General features: G+C 43.3%; 2 protein-coding genes across 2 annotated transcripts in view; one reads left to right on the forward strand and one right to left on the reverse strand.

The window, feature by feature from the left end:
• Nucleotides 1–2,059, reverse strand: part of cpped1 (calcineurin-like phosphoesterase domain containing 1) — a 34,543-nt gene extending 32,484 nt beyond the window's left edge. The window contains exon 1 of the mRNA XM_020083379.2: nt 1,815–2,059. Coding sequence (XP_019938938.2) covers nt 1,815–1,878 — 64 coding nt within the window. The 5' untranslated portion in view covers nt 1,879–2,059. The remainder of the gene's footprint in view (nt 1–1,814) is intronic.
• A 2,156-nt stretch (nt 2,060–4,215) lies between these two features.
• The window catches only part of shisa9a (shisa family member 9a), a 44,004-nt gene continuing 29,025 nt past the window's right edge, over nt 4,216–19,194 (forward strand). Inside the window, exons 1-2 of the mRNA XM_069517691.1 lie at nt 4,216–5,125; nt 5,879–5,985. Coding sequence (XP_069373792.1) covers nt 4,611–5,125; nt 5,879–5,985 — 622 coding nt within the window. The 5' untranslated portion in view covers nt 4,216–4,610. The remainder of the gene's footprint in view (nt 5,126–5,878; nt 5,986–19,194) is intronic.

Here is a 19,194-nt window from a genome sequence, read left to right on the forward strand (position 1 = left end):
GCTGATGGTAATGACAAGGTGTGATGTGAAGGACACTGCAGACAGCCCGGCAAAGAGACTTGGAAAATAGAAAGATGTTTGTGGCAGATGCTAAGAGCAGGTGTAAACAGCTTTCTGCTACACTCAGGGTGTGGAAGCAATACTGTGGTTGTGCACTGCTGTCACAGAGGAGAGTCTGCATGTGAATTGTGCACAAATCCCTTCACTCACACTCAGCAGGGGATGGTAGCTGTTCAGCACCCTCTGTGTTTAACATGCTCTCCGTGTATCCCCCTCCCAAATGAGTTCATGATAATTCTGTCCTCCGGAGAAACTTGAGCAAAGATAGGAAAAGAAAGAGCAACAAAGGCTGCCTTGCTCCTGGGAACTAGATGAATATGATCATCATCCCCTCTGTGTAATTGATATATTATGAAATCACATTCTGCTTTTATGATTATCATCATCTTTACAACCAAATTACTCGAGAAACTAGCCCGGATCTTAACTACACATCGAGGTCGGCTGATGAATTCTGAACTCAAAGCAGTTCCCACTGCAGTAGTAAAGTGAAGTTGCCTAACTTTGTCTGTGACGGTCTATCAACATTTACTTCTGGAGAGAGTTAAGACTGGGTCTTTTGAACAGATCATCTTTCATCAGCACATCTTGATCTCTTGCAGCTCAGCAGAATCTGGCCTCCAAATGCGCAAGATGGCAGGCGTTCGTATCCATGTTATTATTTTCATTGATGGATAGAGAAAAGTAGTGGAGACCCATGTTCCATCTTTATATATAGTCTATAGTCCACCCCCCCCACTTGGGTTGGTTCCCCATGAGACTGATAGGCCATCATCATCGGAAGTTCTCCAAAAAACTGACTGGATCTACAAAGATTTCCTGAAGCTGAAAAACACAAAAAGACTACAGTTTTTTACTACAGTCTCCCTCCCTTTGGAGTCTGATGAGTGAACCATTTCAACAACAAATGAAAATGAAATACTACTGATAATAAAAAAATTAAAAACACAAGGACCTGGAGGATTGAACAAAGCTCCCATGACAGGAGATAAGAGGCCGCAGCCTTGTGTTGTCTGTGCAACTTCAAACATAATCGCACAACTTCAAACATAATGGCAGACTCATTTCTCAGGGGGCAGATGGTGCGCTCCAAAGAAAACAAATCATGATTCGAGATGAAAGCACATGGAGGGAGGGGGGGCATTTAATAAAATACTGAACATTTCAATCTTCCCTGTGGGTTCCTGTGTAAAAGCAGGTTTCTGATCCAAGGTTCTGAAGAATATATAGAACTGATGAGGCCTGTGAGTTAATCCTTGAATATGTTTGACTGCAGGGCTGGAGCACACAGCTTAGTGAAGCCTCCTCTAAAGCTAATTTACCTACAGCCACAGAGACAACAACAATATCAAGGTTTCAGCTCTGTGAACGTGACTGTTTAGTGTGAATTGTTGGCCAAGTATTGATTCCACAATTATTTACCTAAAACTATCGCCTGTGCTCATTCTCCAGCACATTACTGCAACAACAACAACAACAACAACAACAAGAGGGAATTAACTTATTTAGTTCATCGTTGAAACGAAACACAACACAACACCGAGGGTCATTTAGAAAACACAAGCCAGCAAAGTAAACCTTGTAGTCAAACTGTGTTTAGAAGGTGTTTAAAACGAAGCTACACAAACACGACAGCGTCAGCCTGGACTCAGTCACACCTCTGACCCGCCGCAACAACTTGTATAACAGGGATCGTTAGCTTGAGCGTTAGCCTGGAAGTTGGCTAAGCTAAAAGAGCTAAAGCGCTCGGCTACCTTCAGTCAGTCCGCTGAATGTGCGGTGCTGTGCCCTGAGAAAGGTGTCCACGCTGTCGGCCATAACACCCGCCGGTTTCCGAGCAGCCCGAGCGAACTGTGCTGCCACCTGTGCTCCTGTCAGCGGCCTCCTCCGGACGGGTTAGCCGCTGCTGTGTGCTGCTGCTCCAGCTGCTCTGCTCGATGAACGCCGGCGTCTATCGGTGATCGACTACACAGCCTGTCTGTCAAAGTGTGTGTGCGTGTGTGGCTCCTCTATATAGACACTCTGTGAGCGGCTCTCACTGAGGCTGCAACACACACACACACACGCACAGACACACACACACACACGCTCATTTTCATCAACAGCAACAGGACAAAAGTCCAACACACATCAATACGATGCTGATGTGTTGTGCAAACACAGTGAGGAGGTGATACACATTATTGATCTCTGTCCATAAAGAGGTATAAAACCACAACCTGCACTCAGGAGCAGAAATCTGTCTGTAACTTCAAATCAATAATCATCAGACATTTATTGGGATGATTATCGGTTTCAACTGATTCCACACAGGGTAGTTTTTGCCCATATCAGCCTACTTTTAAATATATTCACTTCTTCCAGTAGACCACATGGACCAAATTGTACGACCACACTACTAACCCACTCTGTTTTAATACTACTATTAAATTACTATAATAATAATAATAACACTTATTATTATTATTATTATTAACAATGCCCTTACAATAATTCCACACTGAAATATAAGATAAATGATACAATCAACTTATGTAATTAATGTTGGCTAACAATATTATCTATTTACATAGTATGTATAATTTCCTATACCGTATGTTTATTTATTTAATTAATTTATCCTGTCTTTTTCACTGTCCCTTTTGTTGCTGTTTCATAGGTTGTGAGATCAAAAGGATTATCTTATTTTGTCTTATCTTATATGTTATATATATATATATATATATATATATATATATATATATATTTGTGAAAATAGTGACAAAAAGAGTGACTTACAAGATAGATAAGACATACAGAAATATGCATATAATGAGATTACATGCATTAGAAAAAATAAATAAACATATAGCAGTTTTTGATAATGATGTAATAAGGGTTAGAGAAGAGAGTGTTCTTGTGTGTGTGTGTGTGTGTGTGTTTGTTTGTTTATACGTGTGATGTCTGCATGAGTCTGTGGTACATGTCAATCTTTAGTGGTCTGATTGGCCCCTGAAGTGAAATTGTTAATACTTTTTATTTTCCAAGCTTTTTTGAATGAACACAATGAGGAACCATTTTCAAAATGTATCAAAATGTCTGCTGTGACCCACGCACGAACTTGGCTCCAGAGGAGGATATCAGACATTTAGGCAACAAACACGATGTAAATGATCTGGTTTTGCGTTGAATTTGAATGTCGAGGTGGACAGACACTTGGATGAGATCACAGGAGCAGTTTAGAGGTATTTTATGTTTGTTTGGATGAACGTTACCTTTAAATGTGAACCATACTGAATCAATAATTGTACATGGACATGTAATTGGCCCCTCTGTGTAAATCGTGGCCCTTTTATGCTTTAAAAAGAATCCTGGATCCACGACTGCTCGAGTGGTGACTCAATGTGCTTTATGGATATGAAAATAAGTTAAGACATTCTTATATTTTATTCACAGACTTGAATTCAACTGCATTTTCAAAGATTCCAGGAAACACTATGGACTGTGTGATCAGTGGCAAAGCCTGGGGCTCGAGGCTGGACCCTTTCAGCACCATGGACAGAGGTGATCCACCCAGTCAGGGTGAACATGTGAACAGTAGAAAATTAAAGTTGCCAATAAACTGCACTTGGAGAATTTTAAATATCCATACACAAGTATGTCGTGTGTTTCACTTACACATCCAAATCGCCTTTATTCATTTTAAGGGAGAGACATTTTCCAATTGAAGATTAAAAAGAACACGACATATTTTCTTTTGGTTAGGGTACATTTAAACTTAGTATTGGATGTGGTTAATAAATGGCCCATAGAACCTTCCGAAAAAGTGCTGGGGCCAAATTTTTTTGGTGGACTCCTTATATGCCCGCTTTTAGAGGCTGCACCATTGTAACACATTAAGCTACTTGTGGTTTAGAACAACTGCAACCTACGATTGAAAATGCGTAAATTGGTCCAAAAAAGCCCACGCCTTTCCTCGACGGTAAAACAGAACATAGTGGCGTGCGTATTCCGGCGGGTTTTCTCGTAATATTTCACAATAAAGGCTCTCTCTCTTTCTGTCTCTCTCTCCCACACTCTCTCTCTCCCCTCCCTTCTCTATCCTGTATTCCTCCTCCTCCTCCACCTCTCCTTTAGCGCACCAGGCTCTCCCACCCTCGGCTCTCTTTGGTCGCTCACTGCGCTCTCATCCTCGGTGCGGCTTGCGTCTCTGTGGCTGCTCCTCCCGTGCGTAAGAGCGCACCGATGGACGTGCACTCCGGATGAAAACGCCTGCAAAAAATGCCTCTCTGGAAAGACGCGTAGGTTGCGCAGTTTAGAGCGCACGTTGGAGAGCTGATAGTTGAAGATTTATGTTAGTCTTAAGTGATTTTTATTTCTTTCTTGATTAATTTTTGTGTTGGTTTTTTTACGGGGATGGTGATATGTGAGTAAAGATCTTCATCGGCGCGCATGACGGCGCTATTTGGATGTATGTTTCTGGACTTCTCAGCGTATCATGACCGTGCGCCTTATTCCATCTCCCCAAGTCTTTTCGTCTCTGCGTGAAGTTGAACGGAGGAGAAGGCGCGATGAGGGGGAAAGTCTTTCTCCTCGGCTTCTTGTTGCTCAAACTTATGGCTCTGGTGTGCAAGGCCGACGGGGAGCCGGGGCTGCTCGGGGGCTTCGTCATGATCGCCACCTCCAACGGTTCCCGCGAGGAGGAGAGCGTGTCCGAAGAGACGCCGCACACCGAGGACAAGTGTCGGGGCTACTACGACGTGATGGGACAGTGGGACCCGCCGTTCACCTGCAAGACGGGTAACTATCTGTACTGCTGCGGCACCTGTGGCTTCCGCTTCTGCTGCTCCTACAAACACTCGCGCCTGGACCAGAGCACCTGTAAGAACTACGACACGCCGGTGTGGATGAAGACCGGCCAGACCCCTTACAAAAAAATGAACAAGATGCACGACAGCACCAAAGACAAGACGAACTTAATCGTCTACATCATATGTGGAGTAGTGGCCATTATGGCTCTGGTGGGGATTTTCACCAAATTGGGTCTGGAAAAGGCGCACCGGCCCCAGAGAGAAAACATGACCAGGTGAGCCTCTCTCTTTCTCCCTCTCTCCCTGTCTCTCCTCTCCCTCCTCTTCTTCTCTCAGTGCGCTTGTTTACAAAGACACTTGCAGTAGTAGCCTACGCACGCAGAGATCTGGAGCGCGCATTGTCTCCTTCTTTTCTACATCTCTCTCTGTATGTATGAGAATAAACATAACGCATCATTATAAAGGTCCAGCTTGCTTTTTAAATGCATTGTGGGTGTTATATCTCACAGCATGCATGCAGGCGGTTGTTTCTGGGCAACCAGAGCAACTAAAGTCATCTTCTATGTCGAGAAAAATGAGCAGTACTGGATGCTGCATGTCTTTCCACTCCAGACTGTACCTGGTCGTTGTGATATAACATTATGTGAGCTATACTCTCATCAAGAGGGGGGAGGTTTCTTTCACCAAGGCAACATTGCGCTCCATTGTATTGTCTTCATCACTGAAAAAGCTTTTATACAGTGTAATGTAATAGTGAAGCGTGTATATGGGCAACGGCTGCAGAAAAAATTTAAACCAGGACCCATTTTTTCAGCCCCATTCATCAGGGAATCACATTTATTTCCACTCAGCTGCACCTCACAATTTCACCAAAAAGATTGCACCTGCATGTGCAGCAGTGCAGCCGGACTGAATAATTCAATTAACCGTGTTATGCACACTTTCTAATGTCTGCACCCCTAACCCATCCTTTATTCTCCATCCTTTATCTGCTCCCCTCCCCTCTTTCCTCTCTTCTCCTCTTGCAGGGCCGTTGCCAGTGTGCTGCAGGGCGGGTGTCCAGGTGAGCAGTTTCGAGGGGAGGAGGCCCTAGGGATGCATTCGCAGCACTATGTCTCCAGGACCACAAACCTCCGTGAGCTTTTCTTTTCCTTTCATTTCTCATTTTATGTTCCGGGTGTTTTGGACAGCTCATCACTGGCTGTTGTGAACCATGTGTATAGCTTGGAGCATATGGAAGTGTGGGTGGGGTGTGTGTCAGCAAGAAAGCTGCTTTTTTAGAAGCAACTTGAGTATGTCCAGTGATGTAAGGATGTGAGAGATCTTATGTCATCTCAGCTGGACTCACGGATACTCATAGGTGGCTCATATAACATCCTCAGAGCTGGGAGAACACATTCATCCCTGCAGGGCTTTTTCCTATATTTTGTTACCAATGACAGCTTTGGGTTTTTGTTTTATCTTGCACCAGCCTCATATCCAACCATTTCATAATGCGAGAGAAAGAGAATATCCGCCTTCCTCTACTGCTGCTTTTCAAATCCAGTCGTTATTCACTGTTTTATTTTGGATCATGCCCACATCATATAATGTGATAGAGAATGAGGGGAGTGGGAGTGTGTGTGTGTGTGAGTTGGTGAGGAAACGATGGTGGTACTACGTGTGTGTAGGGGGATGGAGGGGCTGGGAGTTTCAAGGGTGGTAGTGTTTGTGGTGGTGGTGGGGGGGGGGGGGGGGGTACAGAGTGTATGAATGCCATCTATTTCTGTTGCGTCCCGTGGGCTGCTACAGTACCAAGCTTCTTTGTGTTTTTTTAACACCGAAGATCAAACAGATGAATGCGCACAAACACACACATGCAAACACACAAATCTGTACAGGCCAGTGCACACGGTGCAAGCACATGGAAACAGTTGATACAGACTCCATCAGAGTTGCATCCTTAGTCTATTTTCTTGTGCCAAAGCAAAAACGCAGATTGTCTGTCCGTATGTGAAACGCATTTCTCGCGAAACCTTCATCTTACCAGCTTCTCACATGGCACATGTATGGGAAATTACCAGAGGCTGGCAGTGACGAATTTGGTGCAATTTCAATACTCAGTACCTTCAATGCTAACAAATTGTCGGCCATCGCTCAAGTCACTGAATCTGTGAACCGAGTAGAACATGTCTTCTTCTACGTCCTCTGACAAACTGCAGCAGTTGTTGGAAACTGGATCAAACTGCAGGTCAAAATAAATTATATATTATTTTGATAATGTGATGAATTTAATTTCAGTTAGTAGGACTGACAGACATTCACGGCTTCACAGCTGATTGCTGCCATGGCAACAACGTTTATAGCATCAAAGTAAAAGCACATTGTTTCCTTTGGTGCGGTAATGCTTTGTACCAAGCACAATTACAGAGCTTTTATTTTGAAAACACTTGTGTCTATCGCTTCAGTGACCTCTGAAATAGTCAACATGTAATGTTTATAAAATAACAGCCGTTCAGTAAATCATTTAAACTTAGTTTCATGAAAAACTTTGGTTTTCAAATCTTCACTGCAGATAAACCAGGTAGGATAAACACAAAGTTTTCTAACTTCACTCTTTATAGAAAAGTTCTGCGCACAACGTCCAGCACACAAACAATACGTATATATTTTAATAAAAAGGTGATAGTATATTGTAGAAGTGTTTGAGGAGGGCTTGATAACAAGGAATAATTCTGAAGTAGATCCGGAGCATTAACACAGTCCAAGAAAACAGCTCATTCCAAGCGAGCGCTTTTAGAAGGGGCACAATTCCTGATGAGCTTATAGCACCAATATTATCTCCAATTCCTGAGTCTTGTTCTACATTTTCACAGTTTATTTTTGGAAATGATCAACAGTGATCTGGACAGATTTATTGGGATTACGAAGCGCCTCTGAGTGAGGAAGCAGTACATGTAAGGGAGCACGGGTGTGTGTGTATGTGTGTGTGTCTATTTGTGAGAACGAAATAAATATGTAATCCTACAACAGCTCCCTTGGCTAACGACAAGGTGACATAACCCTACTCAGCATGAAGCACTACACCCACAGACACTCAACATCATGATGAGAGCACATCTCATGGACAATGGGGAAAGAAAGGTTGCATTCATTAAAAAGCGTTTGGTTTCAAAGAGTCCACATCTCCAAAAAAATAAGTAAAAGAAAAAACATAAAGGGAGATGAATAACACTTTGAGTAGGTGTTAGAAACCGCACGAGTCTTTCTTTCTCTCCTCGCTGTGGGAGAGATGAGATAACGGGTGACCTATCACCTGAGTGGCCAATAGGACACTGCTGTGGATATAACGATTATTATTTGCAACGTGAAACATGCGCCTCTGACTGCTCCAAACCTGGGGCTTGTGGGTAATCATGTGGAATGTTATTAACCTCAATGATCTTGTGGGATCCTCCTCGACATCCAACAGATCAGGTGAGGGAGGCGATTTAGAAGAAAGATTAGATATGGATTTGTTGGATGTGGACATGTTATTCATGTTTTAAAGGGATAGTTCACCCCCCAAAATTTGACTTCCCTCATTATCTACTCAGTACTATGCCTAAGGGTAAAGTGTTTGGGTCCACAAAACACTACAGGAGTCTCAGAAGTAAACGTTATTGCAGCCAAGTTCAATACAATTGAGGTAACTGGTGACCAAGACTTCAGATGTAATAAAACAACAGAAAAAACATAATATGCCTCCATTCTGCTGGTGTGGTGTCATCCAAGTGTCTGCAAGCCCCGACGTTTATATCCAACTCTAAACATGATCATTTACACCATGTTTTAAGCCTAGAAGTGGCTAAGCTAGTGGACGTTAACATGTAGGATGGTCCGTGAATGCACCCCATTTTTTAGGCTTAAAAGACGGTGTAAATGACCTCATCTCTAGTCCAATATGAATGTTGGGGCTTCCAGACTTCATCCACCCCTCTATCGGCATAGTGGTGAGTAGATAAGGAGTGAAGTTTCAGTTTTGCATGAACTATCCCTTTAAGTGATTTACAGCTGATAAATAGACTGTAAAGGGCGAGATAACTTTTCATTAAGAACATCGCTGCAAGTGCGAAGGTCAGCTATGGGAAGAGGAGAAGAAGAGTGGTGAGAGTGGTAATTGCCATGTAAAAGATAAGTGTTTGGGTTAAAAAAGGGCCATGTGCATCTATGTGCACTATGCACAAAGGACATTTGCTCAGATATATAGTGCAAAATTGTGCTGGAAAATCTATTTTTAGTGCAGCGACGTATTGATTATAGCTTATGGCCAGATTGCCCTATTACTGGCATCAATGAATCTGGTCTGGCAGATCTCTGCTGCTTATATAGGAGGAGAAAATTCCTTCGGGCCTCATGGGACTATCATTCACAGAACGCTATTTGTCTGTGCAGGAATCAGGCATGACCATCAGTGCTGTATCGCCTATTTGGTTACGGTCTGTAGCATTTTTTACTTTAAATCTATTCATCAAGTATCAGGTACGGATCAGCAAGTGTAGCCACTGTTGTCATAGTCAGCAACAGGGATGCACAGTGGCAGTTGGTAATACAAAAATCTGAGGATCGTGTTTGTTATGTTGGGGGCCCCATGTGGATCCAGCAGGGCCCCCCGCAACCTGCTGCACATATCCACAGATTCCAGAGTCTGTGAAATTCTCCACTTTGGCTTTACGAGAGAACGCATTTATATCCGAGTGTGAGGCTCTGGACTTTTCTGGAGTTTCTCCTGCCAGCACTCTGGTAAAAACTCTGGATAATGGCTGAATGAGCCGATGTGCGAACACAGCAGGAGATCCTCTGAAGGATTGACTGCGAGCGAGTGGGGGTGTCGATGCTGACCCATGGTGAAAAAGCGTTTCCATACATATAGAAGACACCATGAAGATGTTGAGAGTTTTTGGTGATAAGAGCCAATGCTGTTGTCCATGTGCTGAAAACAAACACATGTGATCTCCGCAACAGCATGGATACAATGCAGCCTGTCTCCGCCTGCTGCACCACCCCTCACCTATTCATTTTTCATCAGTGAAAGGCAAATTCCGAAATACAGTTTTTGAGTATATGTCTGATCACATTTGACACGTGTATTGTTAATGGCCAAAGAAGGTGCATTGGTAAAATGATAAACGTTTATAAAAAGGTGAGCAGAGCTCTGTAGCAGTTGCGGCTTGGAATCATCAACGTAATAATCACAACAGCGGCAGAGACAACTGATTCTCCAGTTCGGAGTTCTACATCACCATAGGCCAAGCAAACAGCCCATTCCAAACAGGCAGGTTCACCAACAGGCACCGCACCAGTATTAAAAATGGACACTTTTCACTTGCTTCGTGAACCAGAACCGACCGGCTGGCAGACTTTCGTGTCAACTCGAAAACGCAGGGACTTAGTCTGGATCTGCAAAAAAGCTGAAAATGACTCTGTGCATCGAGGAGAGGAAGAGCCAGAGAGATGGAACAGAGGAAGAGGGGCAAAGTGAGATAAAGGAGAAGAGAGCGAACTGACGACAAATGAGCTGTTGCAACGACGGCAACCGTTTGTGAAGCTCTGACGGGCGGAGTGTTGTGTTTTTTGTGTTAAGGCTTGGCTCTTTCTATGGAACAGTCTGAAAACATCTTGAGCTATCACAATTGAATTCAGGGTGACTTTCAACATAGGTTTTAGCTCTGACAGACACAATAAGCCTGGCGTGTTTAAGTCTTACTGACACAGCAGTAGCTAATCACATTGTTACTGCTCTTACTGTAAAATCTAATGAAGAAGATAGATTTGAGATTTAATTGGAAAGCAGTGGTTATCCTCGTGGATTATTACACGCAGCACCTCCTCCACACTGATATTGTACTCTTCACTTCTTTAATTGTCATTTTAGGTCTCACACTATCAAGCGTTAGGTGTGCAGCGTTAATAGTTTTATTAAGACAAAAACACACATGCACACACACACAAAGTGCTCACTATCCACAACTCAGTTTTCCATTTGCAGGCTTAATTACCTCCCCAGCAGTTATAATCTTTTCCTAAACATTCTGAGATGGGAAGGATGAAATTTTAATAGGTAATTGCTTCTGAGATTGCACAGGCACAAGAAAGGGCCCTGTCTGCAAAATACTCACAGCTCTGCCTTGTGACTGTGCATGCGTGCACGTAGGCGGGTGCACGTGTGTGTAAGCGGTGCGCAACTGTATGTTTCTGCACAGCGCGGGCCTGTCACAGGAAGCTGTGCATATCCTTCGTTAAAGGTAGATGAGTGTGACCTTGTCTTCCCTGCTGTCATCTGAGCCTTCAGTGTGTCACATCTGATTGCCGAGTGTCGGAGCGGAGACGGAGAGAGGGAGAGAGAGCGAGTGAACCTTCGCAGGCCATAGAAACAAGCAGAGAGAGGCTGTGAAAGAGAAAACGACAGAGCTGGAGGTAGTTATCTGTGAGGCGTCAATCCAGCTCCAGCTCCGTTTGAAGCTCGGCTCCTGTCCTCGTGTTCAAACAGGCAAAAGAAAAGCAGGTGGAGTCGAAGTTCCTTCCTTGAGTTTGTCTTTCAGACTCATGCGACGGAGACGCTTCCTCTATATCTACAGCTGGTTTTCTTCTGAGGAGAATGTTTGCTAGTTTGTTTTTTTAATCTGATATGTTTGTGTTCATGCTACAAGAAAAAAGGCTTTTCAAACATGAACACACTAACACTTTGGTTAATAGGCTACTGCAGCAAACCCCCATTGAGCACCTACTCTGTCCCTGCACTGTTTACTTGGAGGGTCTATAGTTACTGAGGAGAGTAAAGCTGCAGGAAGGGGCAGCAGGCTCCTTGGACCTGGGTGCTGGAGTACCACAGACTGGCTCCATGACCAGATGATTCAAGGGTTTGCACCGGAACCAGGCCCAAAATGGAGTTGGAGCATTTTAGTCTGGATTTGACCCTCAGTGGACTATTAAGGCAGCTACGGTAGATATTACAAACTGTTACATGTGGTCGGCCTGGCTGTGTGTCATTCAGAAAACAGTCGCCCACAAATAGCTGAGTTCCAAAGAGATGTGTGACAGAGGGTTAGATATGGATATCAAAGACATTTACAAGGATATTTAATTAGCTCCTAACTAACAACTTTACTTTCCCACATTTTTAAACAAGCTCTCACATTGTTGTTTTTTTCTTTCACCATGACAATAAGGTAAAGGAGTAAGTTGTGTTACAGTGACACAGCACAGAAGCAGTATGCCACAGACCCAAATTCAGAGAAACATCAGTAGCATCTCCTCCTCTTCTTCTCCAGGGCCTCATCCCTCACACTCGTTCCACCTAATTATCTCAATGTGAGGCCCCTCAGCAGCCCAGGGACGCCATTAGACTGCTGTCTATTAGGGCTCTAGGGCCGCACAGCTGGAGAGGTTGGAGTGGCGATGGACATCCACTTGGTTTAGGCACAGAGGGAGGTCTGGGCTGGGGAGGTGTCAACACATCCTGGAGAGGGAGGGAGACCAGGACTGAGGGGACATACTACTACAAAAAAATTTGTCTCTGTATGAATTTTAATCAATGTCTATACTAATCCACCTGAAAATGCATCATATCAGATCTGAATCAGTAGCTAGGGCTAATCCTGGTTGTTTTCTTCTGGAAGCGAGTCATGTGATAGGAGCCTGACGAATCAGCAAAGGCTATGTCATAAACAAAAAGACCCATCAGTGAGCGATTGTCTACAGTGTAGTTTCCAAACATTTCCGTTTCTGCCCGCCCAGACTTAACCGCTGCGATGGAGTTTTCAAATTAAAACAGGGCCAGCAGCATTTAGGAGAAATAAGAAATAAAAAATAAAACAAATAATGGGGTTTTCCCATAGTGTAATGAGACAACAGACCCTGAACTGTCACGCTCATGTTATTGAGCTTTGTAGAAAAGGCATAATACAAACTTGAACAGTTAGACATCTTTAAGAAACAAAGCAGTGAGTGGTGTAATGCAGGGCGCTCTTCCTTTTCTGTCCCGGTGTTTGACGTCTTCCAGAGTGTAATTTGCCATCTTGTCATTGTGATGTAAACGATCCAACAGGGAGAGTGAATATCTTAACTGCTAATCAGCCAACCCCACCACCCCTCACGAATATTAATCAGGTCATTTACTTCCAGGAAGTCACATTTTGCATTTGACAGGTAATTATATCTGAGTCTTTCTGTGTGTGTGTGTCTAAGTCTGTGTTTGTGCCTGTACGAGAGTAAAATACAGTAAATAACCTCAAATCCTTAGCAGGTTGTGTGATATCGCATCCATCGATCTCCATCTATTTCCCTCTCGTTTGCATTAGACTGTCTGTAATGATACAGCACTCGCAGGCAGTCATGGGATGTGCAGACAGACTTCCCATCTGTATATTTGAACAGGTGGTTATCACCACTGCTTTCTAATTAACTGCTACACTGACTCTCCTTAATCGACTATTCAAGTTAATGACTCAAGCCTTTTTGCAAATATTAGGATTATTTTTCTTTGTCAAATGAATTCACATGCAAGAAGCTGGTTATTAATGAACATAACTGTAAATACTTTTCAAGTTGTGTTTTTTTGTGTAGGCCTTAAAGGGATAGTTCACCGAATAATGAAAATTCACTCATCTACTCACCACTATGCAGATGGAGGAGTGGGTGAGGTGTTTGTTTCCACAAAGTACTTTAGGAGTCTCAGGGGTAAACAGCGTCGAAGCCACAACAAATACAAATAACTGGTGACTCCTTCTTCAAACGTAAAAAAAAAACATCAGAAAAAAAACATAAACGTCTCCATACTGCTCCTGTGGTGTCAATCCAAGTGTCCATAAGCCCCAACATTCATATTTGACTTGGAACGATGATTTACAACATGTTTTTATCCTATCCCTTCAAGTGTCAAGGGTGGCATAATGCAAGCATGCTTATATTTATAATTACAATAAAAGAGGAGCAGCTATGATGCTTTTATCAATAACAAGCTCCCTGTCAGACATTAAGTGAATCACACAGTGGTGTTATAGTGCCTTTATACCCCCTAACATGTTATGCTGTCACAAATCCTCAGTAATCTGCAGCTGTTGTCACGCACGTTTCATTTTTATACATTTCTAATAGGCTAATGGAGCTTTAATCTTTATATATATATATATATTATTCATGGTGCACTGTGTATTAGTGATTCTCAACCTTGACCCTTCGCTGGTGGCACCTCTGCAGTTGCCTACGTTGGAAACATAGACTGTACATAAAAATTGATGTAAACTCCAGGTGAAGCCAGTGCAGAAGTGGAATGACCAGCAGAGGGCGACCCCACTGGTTGTAAAAGGAAGTCAGTTTCTATAGAAGTCTATGAGAACATTTTCAGTTTTTCCACTTGACTCATAACGTCATTGAACATTTATACCTTTATGGTCTCAACCACTTATTTCAAGTCTTATATAAATTATGGTCCCATTCACGGAAATACTTAATCAAATATGGGATCAAGTATGGTGCATTGGGGCATGGATAACCTGTAATTAACAGCTAGTGCTGTCCAATGGGTGCCGGTTGCAGGTGTCCTCGAGCTCGCAGTCAGATTCCACGTCCGCTCCTCTAAATTTGATTACTTCTGATGACGCTGGACAAAATGTTAAACTCGAGGCTTCAAAACAGCAGCTCACGAATCAATGAGTGATGTAACGACGGTTGCCACTGTTGTGTCCTATATAAAGACAATAGTCACACACACTGTTATCTATATATCATTTTCTGATGACCTCAACCCGAACAAGGTCATACTCAGAATAGGCAGCAATTGAATTAAGTCATGTGGAGTATTCTGGTCCTATCAGGGTTTTCACAGCATTTTGAATTGATGCATAGCAGTTACCAACTGCTTGAACACACCCTGAGTTAGTAGTAGGAAGTAATGTTGATAATAGTCATAATCAGACTATGCTCTGTGACACAGGAAAATAAAACGGAATATCCGATGAGCAACTCATGTAAGCATCATAATCAAAACAATGTGTTATTCAGACTATGATCAATAGTGGGAGCTGTAACAGCTGATCACCTGAGGTTGTGATCGAGTGTGCTTTAAAACTAGTTAACAACGGGGAAGATGAATAGTGAGAAAATTCAAACTCTGCCACTAGAACTGACTGATAAACTAAACCAAACCTGACCATGAAGAGTTCAAGTGTGTAAATATACTATAATAATATCCACTTTTATATAGTGTGAGTATAGTGTGGAATAGCATCTAGTTTGAAATCTTTATGACTGGTGGTGTTAATGAAGAGGTGCGTGAGTTCCTCTGGCAGGGCTGGAGGAAACCACAGGAGTGCACCTACTGTACTATAGGAGCTGTGTGTGTGTGTGTGTGTGTGTGTGTGAGAGAGAGTGAATGTGTGTGTCTGTGCATTTGAAAGTCTTGGCTTTGATAGAGAACAGTCTGTTTTGGATGAACCGGCCAGATCACTTCCCATGTCTCAAAATGCTGAGGGCTCTTTTTTCTCTCCCTTATACACACTCACACATACACACACACACGGACACCTAAAAAGTAACACACACGTGTAAGTACACACACATACATTCTGTCCCAGGCTTGTGCTTCCCACACGGCCTGGGGGCAGGGAGCAGATTTTGCTTGGCTAGCTGACTAATGCCACCAGCGATGTAAAGTCACAGGCATGGAAAGCTCATACCGGGAGCACGATTGTACACAGCCTCTTCGTCGCTTTCCCATGCACCATCCATGCCTCCCCGCACATACACACCCATCGTCCAAACTCAGGGTGGTGGTGCTGAGGGAGGGAGCTCTATCTCTTCCTCTCTATCGCCTGCAGGCTTCAGTATGGCCTGGCTCGCTCACCACCCTGCCCCGAGGAAGTAAGGGACACATTGGAGCCCGTCCCAGCCCCCCCGCTCCCACGCACCCCCCCAACCCTGCCGAACGCTGGCCCACGGACAGGGGACATGTGGCTGAGGCGGAATGCGTCACGATGCTGGGCTCTCACTCCGACAGATCTTGTGCCTCTCTGCTCGCCTGCAAATCTCCAGCCTGGAACGCCTCACAAAAACAGAGAAGGAGTTTTGTTTTCCACCCCTCTGATTGCAGCAGTCGCCCTGCTCTCAGTTCCCCTCGGCTTCTGGCCACTGTTGCCTTTTTCTCTTGGCGTCTCTCGTTGGGTTGGTTACTGAATCGGCTCTTCGTTTCATCTTGGTGTTGTTTTTGTTGCAGTTTCTCGATGCGTTTCTCCCCAGAGTATCGCAAATGTGTCCCCGTCTGTAGCTATTTACACTATATGTATGCAACAGGCTTAGACGCCACAGAGAAATATGTTCGGATTGGTAAATCGCATACATTTCGGGCTGCATAACCACAAAAGAGTAGAATCTACAACTGAACAACCAATCTCCGTCTGTGGAGGATTTAGACGGGGAGATTTTTTGTGGGGAGCTTTTCCTCCAGGAAAGGTCAGATGTTGTCTTTGTTTATTTCATCCTCATATAACTGCTCACACAGAATCACCTTGGTGTCAAAGAAGAGAGTGTAGGAGAACACACCAACTGAATACTGAAATTTATCAAACAGAATTGCATCTGTTCTTACTTTGAAATGTTATTATATCCTCTGAAAACCCATGTTTATGGCTCTGAGAGCATGCAGCTTGGAAAAGGAAGGAAGACAACCACACAGACAGCTAGAATTAACAACAGTTTCAATGAATTGTGATGGTGACCCAGTTTCTCAGCATTAAAGGGATACTTTTGACATGTTGCAAAATATGCTTATTTGCTTTCTTGCAGAGCGTTAAATGAAAGCACTGATAGCACTCTGATGTCTGATGTTGAATCTAAAACTACAGCCAGCAGCAGCCGGCGATAGCTTAGCTCAGCATAAAGGCCCAGAAACTGTTACTGCTTACCTGGCATCTCATGGGAAATAACATAATTTAAAGCAAAACAAGATTTGCACGTAATTCACTGTCGGAAATACAAGTTGTGGTCTGAGCCTCCCAATGCACACAGCTGTACACATGCATTTGTTGACAAGCTGATGGAGAGAGAAAGAAGCCAACGCTGGTAGGGATGTCCAAGCATGATGTGTAAAAAATCACATCAAACTTTTTTAGCTATTAAAATGGGATTATGTGGCTTCAACTTGTCAGCAACTTCAATTTTGCAGCCCATCGTCAAGCAACAAGCAAACAAGCAAAAGTTAGGACTTCAATCATAACACCAGGTCGGGATCTGTCCTGCATCCTTTGGCCTCTTTCCGCTCTCACCAACAGGTGAAATATGCCCTGATATTCACCCTTGTCTGGTTTTATTACTTCATCTTCCATTTACTATTGGAAATCATTTCTGCCAGGCAAGAAATTGTCCAATAATCTTTCTACATCACTAAATAATATTGATGCATTTCTAATTACAAAGCTCATGATTTAGAGCATTTCTCAGGACACACTTTTTTCAACCTGTTGATTCAATATGGAAATCCTGATTGTTTTTCTGCCCTTTCATTGGTCACTGTGTTGTGCCTCATGCATGTATGCAAATGCACCATTTCCGTATCTTCTCATCAGTTCACAGGAAGCTGCGTAGCACCGTCTCTGCCCATAAAGCAACTTAATGGTCCTTAAAATCCCAATGGGCTGTGCCTTATTGGAAAATCAGAGAGCAGACTAATTTAAGTGGCTGCCCAGTTCGTTTAATACACAGTGTGCATGTGATGACGCATTCTTTCTGTTTAGCTCTATTATGGTTAAGAGAACTCCTGCATAGAGATTGAATGTCTCCTCTGCAGCCTATAATCATACAACTCTCTGACTTAGCACATAGAGCAGGATAACCATCTTCCATCACACAAGAAAGGTAGTTTCTCACTGTAGAGAGATGCAGTATCACCGAGCTGCAGCGAGCAGAGGAATGGGAAATTCTAGAGGAGCATGAGAGCCAGACATCCAGAGGGAGAGGTACCTTCAGATGTCACTGTCAACCTAACCGGCAGGCAGTGATTGAATCAGTTCCCCTCAGGAATCTTGGGAAATGGAAGTGGAGGGGATCTGAAAGTCTGAAATCACCCCTCCTCTTCATTCTGATATAGGGAGCCTGACGTAGAGTAGGTGTAAGTGCCAAGTCTGAGAGAGACATAAAGTGAGATGTGCAAGTGGAGGATGTGAGATGAGAAAATAAAGATTGTGAAATTGAAAAAACAGAGAACGGAGGGGAGACTGAGAGTGTTTGACGAGAAGATGGAGTGAGGAAATCTATACTGAGACCATCGATATGTCAGGCCTCTACAGGAAGAAACAGAGCAGGACTCAGACAAAGCTCCCTGTCGTGTTTCACCTTCATGCACACAATGGAGACATTCAACTGTTGTGACAATGTGACTTCGACACTTTGACATTTATTTAGGCCTAAATTGGTCAAAAGCTGAACAAAGTCCACAATCCGCCGCAGCATCGACGAGTTTGTTACGTGTCATGTGCACAAACAGCATCGATGTGAACGTGGAGGGTGTCTGAGGTTGAGAAACATTGATTTCTAGTTTTTCGTTGGTTGATAATAAGAAGATAGGTAGATGGAGAATACAGCAACGGCCTTCAGAGAGTTTTTATTGCGTTTTTTGCTAATCACGGTCGTCCTCACCCTTTCACATTATGTTAAGGTGTTTCATTGACGCGTCCTTCAAGAGACCCCTGAAGCTGCTGTGTCCCAACTCCACAGCACACTGCATTAATTCTAAGCAGGTACTGAGTGTATTGTGTGTTTTCACTGAAAAAGAAACAAAGTAAAATACTGCACAGTCATGGATATTTCTCATCCACATTCTTAATTGTGCAATAAGAGATTATTACCAACACTTTCTGTTTAACCCCCAAATCAAATCGTCTTAGTATAATTTAAGGCAAGTGGGGGTTTACAGCATGACTGGTGACTTTGCATTTTGCCACTCTTTACTTTAGTTAGCACAATGCAAATCTTTCACTGTTAAATTAAATCTGAAGTATTTACTGTAGCAGCTTTATTTGGAGCGGAGACCAATTATCTTAATGCACAGGCCTGATAATAAAATATTCAAGGTATTATGAAAAGGTCAGAATATTAAGTTAAACATCGAGTACTTGACCTTTTACCTCAAGTCCATCTAAAACCTTTAGTCTACAACTCAGATTTCCATCCACGTTGTGCATATGTATGTGTGCGAGGGTGCGTATGGATACGTGTGCGCTTTTGTACAGTGCGCCTATGTGTGACTTGGCCCTGTGTGCAAATGTTTCACTTGGCTGTCTGTCGTCGCCTCATATTATTTCAGCATCACATAGAATTTCATCTCGCTGTGCCC

Source organism: Paralichthys olivaceus, chromosome 21, assembly GCF_024713975.1.
Source record: "Paralichthys olivaceus isolate ysfri-2021 chromosome 21, ASM2471397v2, whole genome shotgun sequence".
Taxonomy (NCBI): domain Eukaryota; kingdom Metazoa; phylum Chordata; class Actinopteri; order Pleuronectiformes; family Paralichthyidae; genus Paralichthys; species Paralichthys olivaceus.